Source organism: Eublepharis macularius, chromosome 5 (assembly GCF_028583425.1).
Source record: "Eublepharis macularius isolate TG4126 chromosome 5, MPM_Emac_v1.0, whole genome shotgun sequence".
Taxonomy (NCBI): Eukaryota; Metazoa; Chordata; class Lepidosauria; order Squamata; family Eublepharidae; genus Eublepharis; species Eublepharis macularius.
In genome coordinates this window covers 68,351,003-68,372,266 of record NC_072794.1, presented here as the reverse complement: position 1 = coordinate 68,372,266, position 21,264 = coordinate 68,351,003, and the positions used below count along the sequence as shown (strand labels likewise).

The 21,264-nt window shown below is 40.7% G+C and overlaps 1 protein-coding gene across 1 annotated transcript in view; it reads left to right on the top strand.

Moving 5' to 3' along the window:
• MSH4 (mutS homolog 4) overlaps positions 1 to 21,264 on the top strand; it is a 76,217-nt gene that overhangs the window by 30,500 nt on the left and 24,453 nt on the right. The window contains exons 7-16 of the mRNA XM_054981586.1: positions 3,071 to 3,243; positions 3,847 to 3,914; positions 5,777 to 5,851; positions 10,906 to 10,970; positions 12,645 to 12,814; positions 13,523 to 13,659; positions 14,613 to 14,716; positions 16,205 to 16,329; positions 17,664 to 17,864; positions 18,222 to 18,340. Of these exons, the coding sequence (XP_054837561.1) occupies positions 3,071 to 3,243; positions 3,847 to 3,914; positions 5,777 to 5,851; positions 10,906 to 10,970; positions 12,645 to 12,814; positions 13,523 to 13,659; positions 14,613 to 14,716; positions 16,205 to 16,329; positions 17,664 to 17,864; positions 18,222 to 18,340 (1,237 nt within the window). The remainder of the gene's footprint in view (positions 1 to 3,070; positions 3,244 to 3,846; positions 3,915 to 5,776; positions 5,852 to 10,905; positions 10,971 to 12,644; positions 12,815 to 13,522; positions 13,660 to 14,612; positions 14,717 to 16,204; positions 16,330 to 17,663; positions 17,865 to 18,221; positions 18,341 to 21,264) is intronic.

Genomic DNA, 21,264 nt, shown 5'->3' with positions numbered 1-21,264 from the left:
GGACTTTTGCCCAGCAAGACTTTTGATGACCGACTGGAGAACTGTTAAAATAACATTTTTTCAGCAGCCGCTGCCATCACAGTGGTTTTATTCTCCACCTAATATGTTTTTTAAATCACTCTTTTCTCCCCTGTGGTTGGGCTTCCTCTGTGTGTGTGGCTCTACCCCTGAGACTGTTGTTTTGTGGTTTTGCCCATCACCCTGTGTCAGAATTCCAAAGTTACCCACAGGTTCAAAAAGCTTGGGGACCCCTGCTCTAGATCACTATTGTTTAGCAGTTGCTCAAGCAGAGCACATCTTCCCACCACTTTTATATGAAATCTTCTTAATGTGACTTCCTTGATGTGAACTATGTGCTCTACCATTAAACCACTATCCCTCCCTAAAGTGTTCTTTTTAAAGGCTATAATCCTATGCACAACTATTTATTACCTCCCATGTTTATCTCAGGCTTCCTCCAAAGAATTGATGGCATTATTCATGATTCCCCACCCCCCTCCTCCATCTTGTGAACTAGATTCTACAGAGGTAGTGTCTGACCTAAGGTCTCTTAGCTTTGTGGTTAAATGAGATTCAAACTCAGGTCTTCCCAGTTTTCAAATAAGTCACAAGTCCCTAATTGTATATGTAGCAAAAAATTAGAAATTTATTTTTCAGTTTTAGTCACTTTCAGTTTATAACTATTATTCGTGCTACTGCTACAATGTTTAACATGTAGAGTGCCAAATTTCTGCTGGTGATTTAACTTTGATGCACAGTCAACTCCAAGCAGGGGCGGCGGGCCTATAGAGGCCAGGTAGGCGGTGGCCGCAGGCGCGGGGTGCCGGAGGGAGCGCTGGAGGAGGCTCGGCGGGCAGGAGCGCGCGCCACAAAGCACCAGCCTCCTATCCCTCCCACCCCGCGCCGCTGCTGCCGCCAGCACAAGCCCCTGGCCAGGCGCAGCCACCGCGGGCAGGCATCTGCGGCGGCGCACGCAACCGAGCGGGAGAGCTCGGAGGCCGCCCGCCGCAGCAATTGGGCCGCCGGCGGCGCGTGCGCTCCCGTGATAACGTCATGCGTGACGTCATCACGCAGGCCGGTGTGCGCGTGCGCACGCGCGCGCGCGCTCGTGGGGGCGCCCGGCCGGCCGGCCGGCCGCAAGCAAGGTAAACCCTTGCTCCGCCCCTGACTCCAAGAAACTTCAAAAGTCTACCCTAGATGCCCCCAGTGAGTGACCACACTGTGGAATTGGTATGGCGATGAGACCTGGTGGAAGAATTTAATGTCTCATCAATCTGCTTATCAAATAAGAACAGATTGCCTTAAGTAGAGAATGTTCATGCATTCTATGCATATAAAGTGGGCCCACAGTATTCTATGTTCTGAGGGCATATAATACAGCAAGCAGCCTTTTTGCGACTAAGCAAATACGGGTCTAACAAGTGGCTAGATGGAAGATATTCTTGAGTTCCATATGGAAGAAAGTGGAATAAAAATAATAAATAACTAAACTGTTAAACTGGTCCGTGTAGCTGTCACTTTAATATCAGTTAGATGTGCAACTGGTGATGTTATCAACTGGTGATGTTATCAGGTGATGTTATTTAGCTCCATGCCATGAAAAACTTCAAAGATGATGATGGTGACGATGATGATGACAACTGGTGGGGTGGGGGGAACTTGCCCTTATGCATATGCAAAGTGCACACTTCAGTGCTCTCCTGATGTGCTGGAAAATGATATTTCCCAGCATGATAGGGAAGCTACAGATCATATAGGGGGGTTCATTAAAAATCACTCTCAAAGACTAAGCTGAGGACGATTTTTAATGAATTGTTCTCAGCAAGATACATAGTTTCCCTGTCCCTCTGGAAAATTATGTCATTTTCTGGTGTGACAGGGGAGTGCGCATGCACTCTGCATACATGCCTCCCCTCCCATGTGCCTTGACCCCCACAAGGCAGGTAAGTGGAGGCAGGGTGCAAGGTCTGGGGGCAGGGAATCCCCCACCCTCAGCAGGGTGGTGGCACCCCTACTATTACTACTACAACAACTACCACTATTTTGTTGTTGTTGTTGTTGTCATGGTTATTAAAGGGACAGCACTTTTATCCCTAGCCATTTGGCAAGCTTGCTGATATAGCCATTGTTAAAGTGTGTCCATGAACTTTTCCTATATTCAGTTGGTTTTGTTGCATAAGGTTTACAATAGACTACATATCTTTTGCTTATAGGGCCAGGAAGAATTATTGTTGTTAATGCTGATGTTAGGATTCCTAACTGGCAATGGAATTCTGGGTTTTTCTCATAGATATAAGTATGTTCTCTTGTTCTGTCAATTCCGCCGCAGTGGCCCCTTTACATCCAGCAGATTTCCCAGGTGGGAACTCACCATTGGAAAGGACAGTTCTTTACGAAAATGTGAGGGCTATGTGACCCCAACTGGTTTTCTCTTAATTTAAAATGCCGTGATCAGTGTCCATCTTGCACTATTCTGCATTCAGTACTTAAGATCCTGCTTTCCTAGGTACCAAAGTGTTTAATATTTGCACTACATTTGCAGCCTATTTCCTTCCCAGCTCTGGCTTCCTTCCACTTGCTCTGGAAAGCATAAGTGGCATTAGTTTTAGAATATCCATGCTACAAATCACTGTTGTGCTGAGTGCACTGTGATGCAGCAGGCCATTCACTGCATACCAGGGCTTTCCATGATCTTACCTGGAAACATACTATGTAGGTCCTTGTAATGCCATTCCTATTCCAGCTGAAAGGAAATTACATGCCAGGAGCCTGGGAAAGAACAAGCTGCAGAATGTTTCCAGATGTGGCATAGGAGAGTCTCAACAAGCCACACACAACAGCAGTGAAATGGATTGGCCTGCTTCCCAGCATGGCAGGGAAAGGTTATATAGAAGCTGCTCCACTCTCTGTTTTTCAAAGGTGCAGTGGGACTGCTGCTTTCAGCTGTGATCTGTGCATGTATTATCAGCTGTAATAATAATAATAACAACATAAACATTTCAATTGACTTAACTTCATTTTGTGAGGTACTCAGGTTTTTTTTTTCTTCAAATGTGTGCTGTTTTCAAAGGAATGGCCACTCTCTCTTAGGAGTTCTAAGTTATACTAAAACACCAGGTGGAAGCCGAAGACTTAGGTCAAATATTCTTGAGCCTCTTATTGATGTTGATACCATTAACACCAGATTGGATTCTGTCCAAGAGCTCCTCCAGGATGAGGAACTCTTTTTTGGTCTTCAGTCAGGTAATCAAATATTACTTTGTAAAAAGTTTAAAATAGGTTGCATAGTAAAAGATTAGTCACATTCCTCAGAGGTTTTAGAGGAGAATTAATGAGTAATTTCTCTGAGTTTGTTAGTATAATAAAATACCGTTCATAAGCTGCCATGTGTGATTCACCTACATTCTTCAGTGGTAAAGTGGAAGAAAAAAGCACACTACATCACTCTTAAAGAGTACTGAATATTGTTTGCATTTTAATGCTACAAATACATACATATATTATTGATTTTATTTGGACTCATTAAAATCTTCAATAAAATTGGAACATTAAAATTTTCTTCAATAAAAATTTGTGTAATAAATGGTAATAGTATTTTGCTGTATAACCTCTTTTACAGTTCAGTTGGAAGCAGAGTTACATGCTTCTAAGTCTATTGAATTCAATAGTATTAGAAAGGTGTAATTCTAGTTAGCATGGCATTCTTGCTTATGTTATAGTTTAGATTTAAAGCAATCCCCTACTCATTACCTCATTAATATCCATTAGATTAAATTACAATAATTTGGTTTAAATGAAATGTGGATCATACTGCATGAGTTCCTTGCCTCTTTTTTTTTTTTTTAGTTATTTCAAGATTTCTGGACACTGAACAGTTACTTTCAGTTCTAGTTCAAATTCCAAAACAGGATACGGTATGTTATAAATACTTTAACTTGAGAAATAATTAATAGCTGTCAGTTATCTCCCTCTTTTGTGCTATTTCATCCTCTTTTCAATGCAGAGAAACCCAATGAACAGCTGGCAGCACTGAATGTGTATTTATGAGAGACGGGCTTTTCCACACATTCAACTTACTTCTGATTTTCTTAGCAGTTGATCCCCAAGCATTGGAATTTGGTTGGGTATGGTTTTCCATATGTCTGCCCTCTCTCAGCATTTTTACAGCTGTGGAGTCAGTTTATTTTGTTCTGCATATGCCTTAAATAATCAGGATTTTCAAATGAGAGTGCTCTTATCGGTGACATAATCAGTGACATCATAGTACACAAATACCCTTTTAAAAATGTTTGCACATGCTTATAATATTATATCAATATAAGGGTCAAATTAAAAAAAAGAAAATGAACACATGGGAGAAGTCTTTGCATGGGGAAACCTAAAAGAAGCTCTACCATCAGCCCAGAACCCTGCCTGGGCTGATCAAGAGCTAGGAGATGGAGGCTGCTCCAGTGGGGCCAAATAACTTGTGTTGGTATGGAGCCTGGAGCAGCAGCTGCTATGTGCTTTTCAAATTGCGCTGCTTTTTCTGGTGCCAGAAGTGTCTACCCCATTCTCCTGGGCCCCTAAGGATTTGCATTTTTTTTTTAAAAACCATCATTTTCTCACCACAATAGTGGCTAAAGTTATAACAATACATGCAGCAGATTCTCAGAATTAGAAGCTTTCATTTTTAAAAAAGTTGGTCTATGGCAACTTCCCTTGCAAAGATATAAGGAAAAAGGCTTATCTCCGCAATGGAACAGGCAAGCAACTAAATGGAAGCCAGGAATTCAGAGCATCTGCTGCATGTATTGTTACAACAGTAGGTCAATATAACACTATGAAAATGACAATAGAAGTACCAAACAAAACCTGGAGAGGGGAAGGAAGGTGGAGTAGAGTGGTTCAATGATGATGAACATCCAATCATCAAAAAGTGGGTGGGAGTGGGAGGGACTAACAAAAATGAAACATTGTGCATGAGGAAAAATTGACTCAAAATCAGCTTCCAGAAGATCTGTGTAAAAGTAGTCTCAAAAGACCTGGGGGAAAAACCTGGGGACCCCCCCCACACACACACACAAAACCCAAAGCGAAACTAAAGGCAATAAATTGCATGCAGAAATCGGGATAAATTGAAGCAGCAAGGGGCCAGAACCAATGGGAAGAAACTGTGGATAAAAACAGTGTTGTGTTATCATTAAGGGTGTTGGGCTATATCTGGGGAGACCTGGAGTGAAATCTCCCACCTCCATTGAAGCCCACTGGTGATCTTGGGCTAGTCAAAGTCTTTCAGCTGAATTTATTTTACAGAAATGTTATGAAGATAAAATGTAAGAAGAAGGGTGGGATAAACTTCAGCACCTCACAATGGGAAACTATGGTCCACATTCAAATTGCACTTTGAACACAGTCTGCATCCAAAACATTATCATACTAGTAAGGCCTGTATGCCATTATTTTATGTCGATGCCCACTGCTGAACTGGACCAACAGTTTCTGGTGCTGCTTTTTGTTTTTTATAGCACTAAAACTATTCCTGCATCCATAATTTCAAGACTATTTTTAGAAATACTGCCACATTATAGAAAGTCATGGTGCACAGTTCAGTAGAAAAAAAGGAAAGAAGTCAATTAACATTCTTAACAAACCAACTCTACTCATGCTGCATACTGCAGAAACATAAATGGCAGTTGAGCCACAGATAATTAAACTAGGCACAACACTGTCTAGGCTATCTTTTGCTAAACAACAAAACGATAATCAATTCTATACCTTCTCTGTTTTCTAACAGGTTAATGCATCTGAATCAAAAATAACAAATTTAATCTATCTGAAGCATACTTTGGAACTTGTAGAGCCTCTGAAGGTATCATACCTTGAAACACTATGTAAATGTTGTTGTTGTTATAATATATAAGAAGAGCACTGTTAGATCAACCAGTGGTTCATCTAGTCCAGGAACCTGTTTCACACAGCAGCCTATCAGTTAACCTAGAAGGCCAGCAAAGAGGGCATAGAGGAAAAGGCCTTCCCCTGATGCAGTCTCCTTGCACTGGTATTCAGAGGTTTGCTGCCTCTGAATATGGAGGTTCCCAGTAGCCACTATGACTAGTAGCCATCGATAGACCTGTCCTCCATGAATCTGTTTTAACCTTTTTACCTACATCCAATGAATTCCACAATTTAATTATTCATTGTGTAAAGAAGTATTTACTATTTCTGTTCTGAATGTATTGGACATCAAGTTCATGAGGCCCCTCAAATGCTAGTATTATGGCAGAGAGAGAAAATGTTCTCCCTATTTACTTTCTCCACCCCTTGCATAATTGTATAAATTATAACAATTGTATAATTGTATATGTCCCCTCTCTATCATTTCCCCCCTCAGTCATCCTTTTTTTTCAAACTGAACAGCCCCCATCTCTTTAGTCTTTCCTTATGGGAAATGTGCTCCAACTCCTTAATCTTGATTGCCCTCATCTTTACTTTTTCTGGATCTGTAATAGCTTTTTGGTGACTACACATAGTACTCCAAATGAGGCCTCGGCATAGATCTATACACAGACGATACAATATTGTCTGTTTTATTTTTAATTTCTTTCCTAATAATCTCCAGCATAGAGTTTGTGTTTTTCACTGCTGCTGCACAATGAGCTGACATTTTCATTGAGCCATCCACAACAACCCCAAGATCCTTTTCTCCTGTGGTCCTGGGAGTGGGGCAGTCCATGGCTAGTGAGAAGTAGCTCCTCCTCTGTTAGGAAAGGCCGGTCAAATCAATCAATTCCAGAGGGGAGGGGCTCGTCCCTGGCTCCCCCGTTTTTTCTGGCTCTGCTCAGAGAAGGGCATCGAATTGCTTTGCTCCAGAGAGCAACGATCCTGGACGATGAAGAATAAAACAGGGTGAAGAACGGATAGCTCACTGGGGGAAAGGAAGGGCTTGTCCCTCCCTTCTTTTGCCACATAAAACAGCACCATGTGAGCGGCAGAGCCGACGTCTTCTAGCCTCCCTAGGGCCCAGCTTCTGTGAGGACTACTGCAGGGCACTTCTGACCTCCAAGGGAGTGGGCCCTTTACCCTGCTGGTGCAAAAGAGTGGTAGAGTCCTCAATTCTGGGCACAAACGACGCCAAGACTACACAGCCACCAAGAGCTCAGTCTGAGCAAGCGGCAGCAGCAGTAACAACAGAGAACACAACATTCTGCCCTCTGAACTCCAGTAAGTGACCTCAGCAGAGGCACTGGTAAATTAGGGGACTTCTCACAAGTAGAGGCATACCCGGAGTGGCACAGTAACCCCTGGGAGTCCTCAAACTTTGCACTGCCAGTATAGCTGCCTCTGAAATCCCCCTTCTCCTTTTTTTGTCTTTATCTGCCTTCTCCACTTCCCTTTCTTTCCCTTTCTTTAGGTGGGAAAACCATTTGGGCGGGAATAGCAGCCAAGGTGGGACTGGATGTGTTCAGAACAGTAGAGGGAGCCTTTTGCAGCCTAGATCTACTAAGCTCACCTGCCTCTACGCAGTCACTACAGTCCGTAGTGGGGAGGGTCAGGAAACCAGTGAGATAGACCTCTTGGGCCAAGTTGCTAAGTCTAACTTGCTATCAGCAACACAAAAAAGGCTCTCCTGAAAAATGCAAGCAGATCCTCAGAAAATCAAATCAGGAGTACACAATGAATCCACCTCTAAATGTACAATTTTTTTACATTTACTCTTAAAATGACTATACTTACACAGAGTGCTATATATTTTGAAACCTAAATAAATATAATTTCATCAAAATTACATAGGAAAATAGACACACATAAATACCAATAAATAGCATCCATTCACAAATACAAACAGCTGATAACTCAGGTAAGTAGTAACAAGGTAAAGTGAATTCAATGAGTCTGTTTATTCTCTCCGTAGAAAGCAGCGTGGATGGGGGAAGGAGTCCAAGCCCGTCTGTGCTGTGCCCAAAGTGGGGCCGGCTTGTGTGTGTCAGCTTTCATCCATTACTTCCTCAGGGGCAAGGAACCTATCCACACTTCAATTTATGTTATTCCTGATCATTCTCATTCATTCCTTAGGAGCAGTGTCACGTGATGCAGGAACATACTTGCACCACGTGACGCTACTTACTGCTTTGTTGCATCTTCCATGGAGCTTCTTGCTGACTGAGTTAGAAGAAATTTTAAATACTGTTTCTCTGAAGATATAAATTTGCACAGTCAGTTGTATAGATAGTATTTTTCTACTTCTATATGTCACATTAGTTATCAGCTGTTTGTGAATGGATGCTATTTATTGATATATATGTGTGTGTGTGTGTGTGTCTATTTTTCTATGTAATTTTGATGAAATTATATTTATTTAGGTTTCAAAATATATAGCACTCTATATAAGCACTTAGTCACTTTAAGAGTAAATGTAAAAAAATTGAATATTTAGAGGTGGATTCATTGTGTACTGATTTGGTTTTCTGAAGTCTAACTTGCTGGCATGGCTCAAGGCAGAAATAATGAAGGCTATTAAAGAGATCAAGGGGCAGGAATCAACTCCCAAAAGGGGGGACCAAACTTCAGGCCGCAGTAAGAGAAAAAGGTCTAAGAACCTCCCTGTCCCTCCAAATGCCAAAAGAAGGTGAAGGGAGGAAACTCAGGTCCAAGGGGACTCTAGCTCCTCAGAGGATCCCCAATCTGAATCGAAACCCTCAGAAAACGAGGAAGGGGCGCTTTCAGGTGAAGAGGGGGGAACAATAGGCCCCATACAAACTAGGCTATTCTTTCAGGAGGTGTACTGTAGGCTATTCCCAAAGGTTCTAACAGTGCAATGCTATGGAGAGTTACTCCAGTCTAAGCCCATTTACTCACCATAGGATTGCACTGTAAGAGCATTAGAAATTAAACGACCATAGGGAAAGAGGCAGACCCTGCATTCCCTCAAGGCTCAGAGAGGCTGTTACCAAAATGGGAGCCAAGCAAGCAGATGTACCACTACCAGCAATGTTCCATAGTATTATGAAGGCAGAATGGGGAAACCCAACCAAGCGAAAATCTTATCAGTCTATATTCAGCAAGTTTTATGATCCAGTAACCAGCCTAGCGACCAATTCAATTCTACCAATGGATGCAGAAGGGCTGCCTAAGGATCCATCTGACAAGAAAATAGAACAAGCGTTATGCAGAAACTTTGAAGCCTCAGCAACATCCTTAAGAGCCTCAGCTACAGGTTCTTTATTTTCCAGAGCAGCATTCACTTGGGCCTCAAACCTAGTGGTTGCGGGCAGCAAGGTGCCCAGGGAGATCCAAAATAAAGTCAATATAAAATAGCCCTGGCTTCACCCTTCGCAGCAAACGCCATGCTGGACTCCTTCCAAATGTCTTCAAGAGCTATGGGATTCAACATCACAGCAGGGCGTAATAAATGGCAGAGAAATTGGGATGATGACCCATCTGCACATACCAAGGTAGCAGCAATACCCTTTACAGGAGCCAAGCTATTTGGAGAGGCCCTGGACAAGTGTTTGATGGAGGAATAGGAGAGGAAAAAAATCCTATCATCAAAAAAGAGAGAACCAAAGAACAAGAATAAACACTCCTTTCAAGACTTTGGAGCAGGTGGCAATGCCTGCCCCCCGCCTTCACCCAGCTGGGATTAGGAGCAGAGCATGTGGCAATGCCTGCTGTCCCCTTCACCCAACCTGGATCAGGAATGGAGAAGGCAGCAAAGCCTGCCCCCCCTTCACCCATCCAGGATCAGATGCAGAGCAGGCAGCAATGCCTGCCCCCCTTCACCTGGACAGAATCAGGTACAGAGCAGGAGGCAGTTCCCCCCCCCTTCATCTGCCGGGATGAGGAGCAGTATCGGGATCAGGAGCAGAGCCTCCCCCCCCCCCTTCATGCAGCCGGGATCAGTCCTGGAGGAGGAGGCAATGCCTGCTTGCCCACCCTTCCTTTTCATGAGCTTATTGTATTTTTCCCCACAACGGGCTTTGTTACTAGTAGAGAACATAAGACTAACCAATCTAAAAAGGGAAAGAGAAAATGTTCCTATGTATATAGTTAACATGTTAGTTGTATTGTCGAAGGCTTTCATGGCCGGAGAACGATGGTTGTTGTGGGTTTTCCGGGCTGTATTGCCGTGGTCTTGGCATTGTAGTTCCTGACGTTTCGCCAGCAGCTGTGGCTGGCATCTTCAGAGGTGTAGCACCAAAAGACAGAGATCTCTCAGTGTCACAGTGTGGAAAAGATGTAGGTCATTTGTATCTACTGTAGATACAACGTCAGGAACTACAATGCCAGGACCACGGCAATACAGCCCGGAAAACCCACAACAACTAACATGTTAGTGTTCCAGTTAAACCTGATTGAGTAACAATGAAATAATGAAAGGAAAAGGAAGTCTCATAAAGAAGGATCACGTGGAGAATATGGGCTTGGAAACAAACTGACAAGCCAGAGACGAGCCTCTCCCCTCTGGGATCGATTGGTTTGACAGGTCCTGCCTAAAAGAGGAGGAGCTATTTCCCCACTCTTGGACCACCAAGAAAGGAAGCTTCACAGTAAGTGAATACAAATCTTCCATTCCTCTCAGTCTTAGACAGTTCAGACATCATCAGCCAGACACCATCAACATATATTTAGTTAGATTTTTTTCTCCAGTGTGTGCCATCTTGCAGTAGCCTCCATTGAACTTCATTTGCCATGTTGAGAAATCCTCTTGTAGCTCTTCACAATCCACTTGGTTCTCATCATCCTGAAAAATTTGGTATCATCTGCAAACTTGGCCAATACACTGCTCTCTCCCAATTCTAGATCATTTATGAACAAATTAAATTAACTGTCATTTCAGTCAAACCTGAGTGAATAAAATGTTATACAACCCATTAATATTTTCTTATAGTTTAATATATTTATTTTTCATGTTAATTTTACTAGGATGCGCTAAAAAACTGCACAACACCATTATTAAAAGCTTATTATAGTTCTCTGGAAGACAACAGGTACTGTATTATAAATAATACTTTGTCTCAAACTGCATGAAGTTATTGCTATTTCTGGCATTCTGGATATATTAAAATCACTCTTGTGATTCAAGCATTTATAGTAAAACTGTAAATTGAATTTAAAAATTAATTGAATTTAAAAACTTCGTGATAGCTTGATAATATTTTTAATGCAGTGAGTTAGTTTCACCAAGATTGTAAATGTTATCCATTTACATAGATTCAAGCCAGTTGATTATCACCCTGTCTTAAACACACTTATCAGTAAGCAAGTTTCACTTATTTTATCAAAACTGGTTATGTAAGGAATTATGACTGGTGTGGTATGAATATGTGGCTTGAATTGTAATTGGATTTCCATATATAAGCAGCATTTATGAATGCTCAGAAAGCACTTTTTATTGAGAGCACTACATTGGTTTGCATTAATTGTATACCTATGTGATTCCATACTGCTTCGTGATTGTAGTGTGGGGGGAAGGTAGTAGTTTGCAAAAGTTAGGATTTTTAAAATCAATGAGCACTTAATTTACATTCTGGTTTATTCCTCTGCAAAATTAGTTTTTGCATTCTTGAAGTGATCTGTTTTTGACAGATTTGTAAATTGCTTGATTTATTATTCAGGAGAAAACTGATTTTTTTTCAAAAAGAGTGTCAGATTAGAACATTTCTGTTCTGCAGCCCTTTTTGCATATTTGCCTTTGGAAAGGTCACAGCTCACAACTGTAATCCTCTGTCCTTGGTGTGTAGATGATTTTGCGGGCCATGATGATGATGATGATGATGATGATGATGATGATCCCCAAGATCCTTTAGGGGGATCCCCAATTATGGGGAAACTCGGCTCACAGGCCATGTTTCCCCCCAAAAGGATCCATGCCCAATGCCAAAATCTTCTTACCTAAAGTTGTGAACAAGCAAGAAAAACAAACAGCCTACCCAATAATCCCACTCCCAGTTACAGAATCTGAAAAAGAACCAACCAAAGATGACATTCTGGGTACCAGACAATAGTTGTGAAAAAACCTAACCACCAGTAATACAGAGAGGAAGGGTTAGCTGTCTGAGAGCCAAGTGCTAAGTGCCCAGCTGGCTCCTGAATATATATCCAGGTAGTGGACCAACCGGAGGCCTATGCCCCTCAGGTCCACTTGTTGGGACCTGCCCACTACAAGCCTGGCCAACTGCCCACTGATTGGCTAGCTGGGAGTTTTTATCCAGGGCTGCCTGTGCAACCCTATGGAGATAGCCAGGAGCTGCTGGGCTCTGGGGATAATGACAGCCACAATGCGCAGCACCCCCATACCCACCATGGGCTGTCAAAAAGGAACCCACGGTAAGTTTAGGGCTGGGTCTTACAAAAAGCTCAAATCAATTTCTACAATCAGAAAACGTTCATCAAGACCAAGCAAAGTGTTAAAGAAATCAGTGCCAACTGCATGTTCCAACTGTGGCTACCAGCATTGGTTGCCTAGACTGATGAATGCTGAAATATGCCCAGTACTAGTACAACTTTTAGATATGATCACATTATTGGGATCTTTAAAAATATCATACAATGAATGTGAACTATAGAAGTTTGAGATAATCTGATTTCTTAATGTATAGACAACTATAATATTTCTAAAGTGATTACACAGCTGTTTCCACAGTTCTCTATAATTTTTATAGGTTCGGCATCATTCTTGAAAAGATTAAAACTGTCATTAATGATGATACAAGATATACAAAGGGGTGCTTGAATATGAGAACTCAGAAGTGCTATGCAGTGAAGCCTAATATCAATGAATTTCTTGACATAGCACGAAGAACATATACAGAAATTGTGGATGATATAGCAGGTATTAGATGCTTGTAAAAATATATAGCTTTTTTGTTGATATCGTATAGCAGAAAAGATTCCTGAAATAATTTGACTCAGTCTTCTGGGAACTTCTCTTTTAGAAGCTCCTTTGAAATGGATGAAAGTTACACAAAAGCCTTATTCATGCTATAACTTTGATAATATTCCTCAACTTTCCATTAACTCTAGATGAAAGAACAGAAAATATTAATAATAGAAAAAAGGAAGGAGTTGAACCCAAACACAAACTGAGGGAAGAGGGAGTTCCTGAATCATCATTTCTGAGACACAGAAAGGCTCTGAGAAAAATTTGGCTTTAATGGCATGTCATGGCATGACAGCAACTTATTTGATGTTGCTGTTGCATAGACAGGAAAAGTGTCTGTTGGGAGAGGGGACAATTTTACCACTCTCCCATAAAGCACCATTGTGCATGTGCACATACACATGCAATGTGGGCAATGGTAAGGTTGCAGTCCAAGAGTGATTATGTTGCTAGCTTCAACGGATCAAAAATTTTAAAACTTTTGAAGCTTTGCAGTTGGCTGCAGACATGACCATTTTTCCGGATGTCTTTTCTGCTTTATGATCCTTTCTACAGTAAAAATGTCAAATATTTTTGCTGTGGTTATTTTTATTGTCTGCATATCCCATTTGGTCTTATTTTACTGTTAGAAAACATTTCTGTTTTACTTTTTCTATTAAGGAATGATAACACAGCTTGCAGAAAAATATAACCTTCCTTTGAAAACAAGTTTTAGTTCAGCTCGGGGATTTTTTATTCAGATGAATGCTGACTGCCCAGCAATACTCAATGGTCAGCTTCCTGCAGAATTTACAAAGGTGTGTAGTTAAGATAAATTAAGCCTTATATTTATTAAGTTTAATGAATTTACATGGAAATTTGATGAAAGTAAAGTTCTGTTTTATTTACATTCCACTGTTCTGAGCAGAGATACTGTTTGATGAAAAAATGTCAATAGGATGAATCTACAAAGTCAAAAAACATTCTTATATATTAGGAAAAACATTGCTAGTAGGGATGATAGAGCACTTGGACTTTTACAAAAGGCATTAGTGCAGCCAAGTTTTTCTTAAGTTACCCACATGGAAGAAGGATAAATTGAAATGGGAACAAATGTGCATTGCTGATTGGGATGGAGAAATTATTGGCAGAGATTAAAAGAGGTTGGTCTGTTTAACTTGGAGAAAAGGACACAGAAGGACAATCCACAGAGATATCTGAGGGAATAACTCAGTAGAGGGAGAAAAACTTTTCAATTAAATAACATTATTGGCACGTGAACCACAAATTAACCATTAACAAAACTGTATTTGAAAAGAAGGAATTTTGAAAGTTGTTAAATTCTGGAATAGTCTCTCTGAAATAATTGTGGCTGCAAGGAATCACACAAGTTCAGAACAAATAATAAACTTTTATTTATTATACCATATGATTTTATGTTCTGATACTTCAGTTCTGTGATGTATTGAGGTCATGAAGAAGGGGCGAGTGGGTTTCCCATTTGATCCTGAGTGTTATTTCCTTTCTTAGGGCACAAGTGTTAAAACTTGGGGCACTTTGGACAGAAACTGTGAGATGTTTTTAGCCTTTTCCAATTTAATTTTTTATCACCAGATAATTTCATCTCATATACTTTCTACTATTGTTTTATTTAGCTATAAAATTAATAAAAGCAGTTTTGTCACATGCTCTGAAATTTATTTTGTGTTCTTAAGTAGTTGATTTATGCTTATCTACCATATTTTAACATTTGGTTTCAATTTCCTTACAGATTACTAAAGTGAAAAACATATATAGCTTTACTTCACCAGATTTAATGAAAATGAATGAAAGATGTCAGGAGTCCTTGAGAGAAATTTATCACATGACCTACTTGCAAGTCTACTTCAAATATTTTTATTATTATAAGCAGATTTAGTGTGTTGAATGCAAAGTTAGTCATGAGCCTTTTAAATCTGTATCCATAGTTAATTGAGATATTTAAAACTAGAGCTGAACACCTGGCATTAGTTCCTGGATTCAAGCTTCTGACCTTCTAAAAGAAAGTCCATAACTTTGGGATCCCCTATTGCCTTTCCTGCTGATGCCAACTTCATGCTTTTCTGTATGTATAATTCATATGCCTGCCAATAAGCAGGCATCAAAATGGCTGCTGTACGTAAACAAATATTTCAATTTCTGATGTTGAGGCTTAGTTGGCCTTTTATTTTCTGAGTCCTCAGAAAAGTTCTGACCTTTTACCACACCGTTTGTGATGAGAAAATCAGATCTTATCAAAGTATCAGGACCTTGGAACCAAGAGGCTCCTTATACCTTACTTGAATTCCAGTCATGTACCTCTTTCCATCCAGAAATATCGTTCTTTGACGAGAGAATGTATAGCAGTTTGTTGTCTTCTGGACTCAATCTCAAGAGTGGCTTGTAGGCAAAATCCATTAGAAATACCTTATGGCCCAGTATTAAGGCCCACTTAAAAAAGCATGTGCAGAGGCTGCTCAAATAGCATGATGGCTCTGCTGTTTCCCATGAACTCCTTCCTCCCCACTGTCCAGAAAAATGCTGCCATATTTATTACTTAGTGGCCATTTTGACCTGAACACACACATGATACTACCACTGCAGAACAAGCATGGTACTGGCAGTATGTAGTGAGAGTTGTGAGGAACTTTTTCCTCTCCCTTAGGGTTTCCAGGTGCCCACCAGTGGCGGGCAAACTCCTGGGGATTTTTCCCCTCATCTGCCAATTGCCCAGCAATTGGCGGGAGGTGGCAAGCTCCCAGAGGTTGCCTGCAACTGGCAAGCACCTCAGGAATGCACACTGTGCGCTCTCCCAACAGACATGGTGACATCACTTCCAGAAGTGAAGTCATTGCACCGGCCGTGGGAGCGTTCCTGCACTTCGTTTGGGGCTGATTTGCGCCCCAAATTGACCAAATCAGCCCCGTGCAGAGCTTGGGAGCACTTGTGCGGCTGGCGCAGCACCATCCCTTCCGGAGGTAAGTGCTAGGGACTCTAACCTCCCACTAATTACACCCTTCAGGTGTAAGCAAAAATATTAAACCAAAAATATTAACCCAAAGCAATACAGCAGGAAGGGAGAGGTAGGAAAAATCCATTCTGCAACTGGAACTCTACCAACAGCTGTTAGAATTTAGCCCACAACCTTTTCTAGATTTGAAACAGGCAGTCAAATTTTAAAAATTAGTTTGACCACGTTTATGTATTTAATAAAAGTAGTTTGGAGTACAGCTAATATTTCAGATAATTGTCATAAGAACTAACATTCTGTTTAATTTTTATTTATTAATTTATAAGTTACTTCACATTCTGTGTAAAATAAACTGTGCTGCTATATGTTTGCAGGATAGTGTGTAAACTACTGAGTGAAATCTATGAGCATATTCATTGCCTCTTCAAACTGTCTGACACTGTGTCTATGCTAGATATGTTGCAGTCATTTGCCCATGCATGCACACTTTCTGATTATGGTAAGTTAATTCTTCTATAATTTCTGCAGTCAATCTCCCTGTCATCAGGCTATGCACTAGTCAAATAATAATACAAAATATAATGTTAATAGACTTCTTGCTATCAGCATATATGTATGTATATAATGCTGTACTCACAAGATATCCCAGATCATAACATTAACATAAATCATAATATAAATCATCAGAGACACTTTAAAATTTTAAAATCTGACTGTAATATTCTTTTTTATTATGTTAAAAACAGCTTCGAAAATAAAAATGAGTTTCATACAGACACTTCATTTAGTTTCTGACATCTTTTAAAAAACAATCCCTTCTGTTGTGGAATATTGTGCTAATTTTAAGAATTTATAAACTATGACAGAACTGCAAAGTATCAAATAAATCAAATATTTATTTATTTAAGGAAATACACACTTTTTAAAGGAATTAATAATATTTAGCTACAGTCCTCAAAGGACCTATTTTATGTCAGCAGCAGTATAGAAAGCAGTTAAGCTACTCCTAAGGTACAAGGATTACAGTTTGCTTGCATCAGCAAAATTGTATCTATCTATGTAGTCTTATCCATCAGTATTTATTTACTAATATTCCACCCTTCTATGAGATACTCAAGACAGTTTACAAATCTAAATCATTAGAATAGAGACATTACATGGATTTGAATCCTGCTAGCTCTTCCACTGGCAAAGTGAGTTGCAAATCAGTACTCTGCTGGTTCAAGTCCTTCTACTGCCATAAGCTCAGGAGGTGGCCTTGGGTAAGCCACTCTTCTCAGCTGCAGGTCTCCAGCTATATTGTGGTAATAATAATAACATTGACTTTGTTCACCACTCTGAGTGGGGCACTAATCTGTCTAGAATAGTTATTATTATATGGGAGAAGGGGACCAGATACTCTGATACCATGCCACTTACATGGGTGTCCATGTGGAGGGGGCAAATGAAGGCGCGTGCCTCCTACAAAACCCTAAATGGTATAAATACTACAGTCCGGTCAATAACCCATAGGTATCATTAAAAGATTGCCCCTCCCTCCTGAATTATTTCTGCAGACACCCATGACCAGTTAGGGTTTGGAAGGCCCATTCTAGCACCTAATGTTTGGCTCAGTTGCTAATGTGAAGCCAGTGAATTTGATGTAAAACTGGGGAAATATGACCCCTTCCATGAGCTTCCATTACCATTCTGGCTGCCAGATTCACTTTCAGCTAAAATTTCCAAATTGTTTTTAAATATAGTCTCATGAAGAGTATAGTAGTATAATGTTGATGGTACAAAAGAAAAATAATTGATAAGTAATAATATATTCTACTGTATTCTTTTGTTTAGTGCGCCCAGAATTTACTGACACTTTAGCAGTAAAGCAAGGGTGGCATCCTGTTCTAGAAAAAATATCATTTGAGAAACCTGTATCTAACAATACATACATTACAGAGGGAAGTAATTTTATAATAATTACAGGACCAAATATGAGTGGAAAGTCAACCTATCTAAAACAGATAGCGCTCTCTCAAATTATGGCACAAATTGGTAAGCAGTAACTCATTTGTATTGTTTTCTAGTTAATCTATAATTATTTAAAGGGAGACATAATGGTTATAATAGGATGTGACCTTACTGTTTTAAAATTTGGCAAGCCTAATGTTAAATGTGGTGGGAAGGCTGCATGGTATAGGCCAATCTTGTCAGGTCTTGGAAGCTAAGCAGGTCAACCCAGGTCAGTACTCAGATGGCAGACCATGAAGGAAGACAGTGATGCTCTCTTCACTTATCTTGAAACCTCCTTGATAAGTTGGTTGCGACTTCATAATACACACATAATGCTAAATGATTGCATTGTTATTAGCAATTTCCACTTATTTATTTGTTCATCTTTCTAATTTTCAGGATCTTTTGTCCCAGCAGAATATGCTTCCTTTAGAATTTCTGAACAGATATTTACTAGAATAGGTATGGATGATGATATAGAAACAAATTCATCAACGTTCATGAAGGAGATGAAAGAGGTACTCAGCTTAGCAAGTTCATACCAGTTGTTGGGATCATTAACTATATTTTGCTTTCATGCAAATATTCAAAGTCCTTAACTTCCGTTTTTCTCCATACTAATTGGCTGTAATTCATTGAACTTGAGCATATGCAATGCAATTCTTTATATTTCCACTGAACTACATCAGCTCCTATTTAAACTCCCTGATTCGAGCAGTTATGAAATGTGTTACTCAGTGTTGAAAACTACAAAACAGTTCTGTTTTCTAAGCCATATTTACAAGCATTTTGTTGAAGTGTGTAAAATAATCAACACAACCTATTAAATATTGATGGTTGTTGTGGATTTTCGGGGCTGTATAGCCGTGGTCTTGGCATTGTAGTTCCCGACGTTTCGCCAGCAGCTGTGACTGGCATCTTCAGAGGTGTAGCACCAAAAGACAGAGATCTCTCACTGAGAGATCTGTCTTTTGGTGCTACACCTCTGAAGATGCCAGTCACAGCTGCTGGCGAAACATCGGGAACTACAATGCCAAGACCACGGCTATACAGCCCGGAAAATCCACAACAACCATCGTTCTCCGGCCGTGAAAGCCTTCGACAATACTATTAAATATTGTTCAAAACAATTTAAATTGAATTCCATTATATTTTATTTTACAATTACCCTGAATTTTTACTATATATAAGGCTGACCGTTGTCTTTTTTATTTTATATAAAAGGAGAAATAGAGCGTGGAAGGTATTACATAGAGAGATAATTACTTGGGTTTCCCAAGAGTACCTCTCACAGTCAGTTTCGGCCTGAGGCCTGTGAGTGGAAGTGGGATCCATCTTATGCAACTGTGCTCAGTGCATGCCATTGTGTTGTGGCTGGGTACTGCTTGGTTCTCTACTGTGGTGTTCCCCCACTGGCTGAACCCAGTGCCTGGCTGCTTGGGTGATTCTCTGGTGTGATGTTGGTCCTCATAGAGAACAGTGGAGAGTGGCTGGTCAGCCTGCTCAGGGGGTGCTTGGGTTTGGCGGAGGGGGTATGTAAGTTTGGTTCTGTTGGATTATCTGTCTGGTGTGGAGCTTGTACTTGGCAGTATGCCTCTGGCCATGGCAACCTTGGTCCATGTGTTTCTGTAGTGGGAGCCAGGTTGGACATGTCCCCCACAATAGATACAAATGAAGTAGCTGGGAGCACCTTCTTTGGGAAGCCATCAAATCCCCCCCCCCGTGTCCAATCTTTATGAAACTTGGGGGTCTTCAGAGGAAAGCTTGGAGTAGATCTCCTGCAAATTTGATGGAATTTGGTCAAAAAATGACACCCCGGCCACCTGATATATCAGAATTGAGTTTCCCATAGGGAAAAAATGGCCAAATGTTACCAGATTTTACTGAATTTGCTCTGTATTACCAAAATGAACTAGAAAATTTGTGAATACCGCCCCCCCCCAAATTTGTTATTACTGAAGCCAAATTTACGGTATGTTTTTCTTTTGCACACCTCTGCTCAGAAGTTCAATACTCTGACCATTCCATGGCCTTTATATGTCTTCTGTATGCCTTTTCCTCTTCCTCATCCTGCATGGAGTCCTCACTAAGATCCAGAGAGACCAAAGTGGGCATGATTTAGGAAGTAGTTAATGAATAGGATTTATCCAGACATGTGGGCACTTTCCTGTTCTTGATGACAAGACAGAGCCTTTATCACTTATCATCATAAATGCCTAGCATCCTAGAGTTCCTCAAGACTGTATTAGATATAAGCTTCAAATAAAACCTAACTCCTACAGGGAGCAGCACTAGACTCTGTTATTTCCTTGTTGTGTCTCTGTGCAGGTACACATGAGAACTGTGCATGCAGACGTTCCAAAGCTCCTAGAGGTGCATGATGCTCGCCTAACCTTTTCATATGTTTTTCTCCCATGCGCCATTATAAAAGATGGAGTGAGCAGCTCCCTCTCTCAGTTCTTCTTTTGCTGCCACTGAAGAAGGACGTGTCTTCGCTCCTCAGTTCCATCACCCTATATGCAAGTTAGGCCCTTTGGTTCCATGGTGTCGAGAACCCTCTTCAAGAAGTTTTCCCATTGTGACACGAAGATAGGTCAATTGGATGGGCAAGACAAATGCCGTGACACCTTGCAGTGTTCAGTCTGTAAGCAATTAATGCCCAAAGCACACCATGAAAGGCCATTGCAACTTAAAGTGGCTCTTTGGGAGTCAGCCCTCAAGGGCTCCACTGATTCCGATCTTCATATTATAGAAAAAGAATGGACTTTCTTGATTCCACCAATATGTTCAGCCCCTAACACAGCTCAGAAGGACCATTCGGTTCCAGCTGTGTCTTCATTGGTTCCATCTCGGTGCCAGTCAGAGCCACCTGATATAAAAGGTAAACTAAAGGTGAAACATGTTGATAAGACTCTAAGCCACACAAGAAGAAATCGTCTTCTTTGGGTCCTCTCTTTGTGTATGGCTTAACACTGGTTTAAGATGTAAGTCAATACAGGCCTGTTTTTGGCCTGTTCTGTGATGGAATTTGTGGCCTTGCTTAATCACTTGCACTTGCAGTCTTTTGTCTAGGCAACTGACCTTGGGAAACTGCTGAGAGTGGTTCACTACTCATCCTCTCTAATGTTCTCAGGCTAGTAATGTTAATTAGTCAACTGTGCCCTGATTGGCTGAGAGATCTTGAAAAAGATGGCTGCTTTCAGCCCAAAAAGCTCTCTGTTCACTTTTTTCAGAGTGTGAGAGGAGAGACTTTGCTTTCATGCCAAAGGCTTCCAACATTAAGAGAACAATGTGGCATGAACTAGACTTTTTGGACTTAGTGTGAGAACCTCTGCCAATGAGAGAAGCATCCGAACTTAATCAGCAAAAAGTTAGTTGTTATTTGTTTTATGTTTGCCTATGCTTGTTTGGAGTGGTACCTGCTTTGCATTTATTCCCTAAA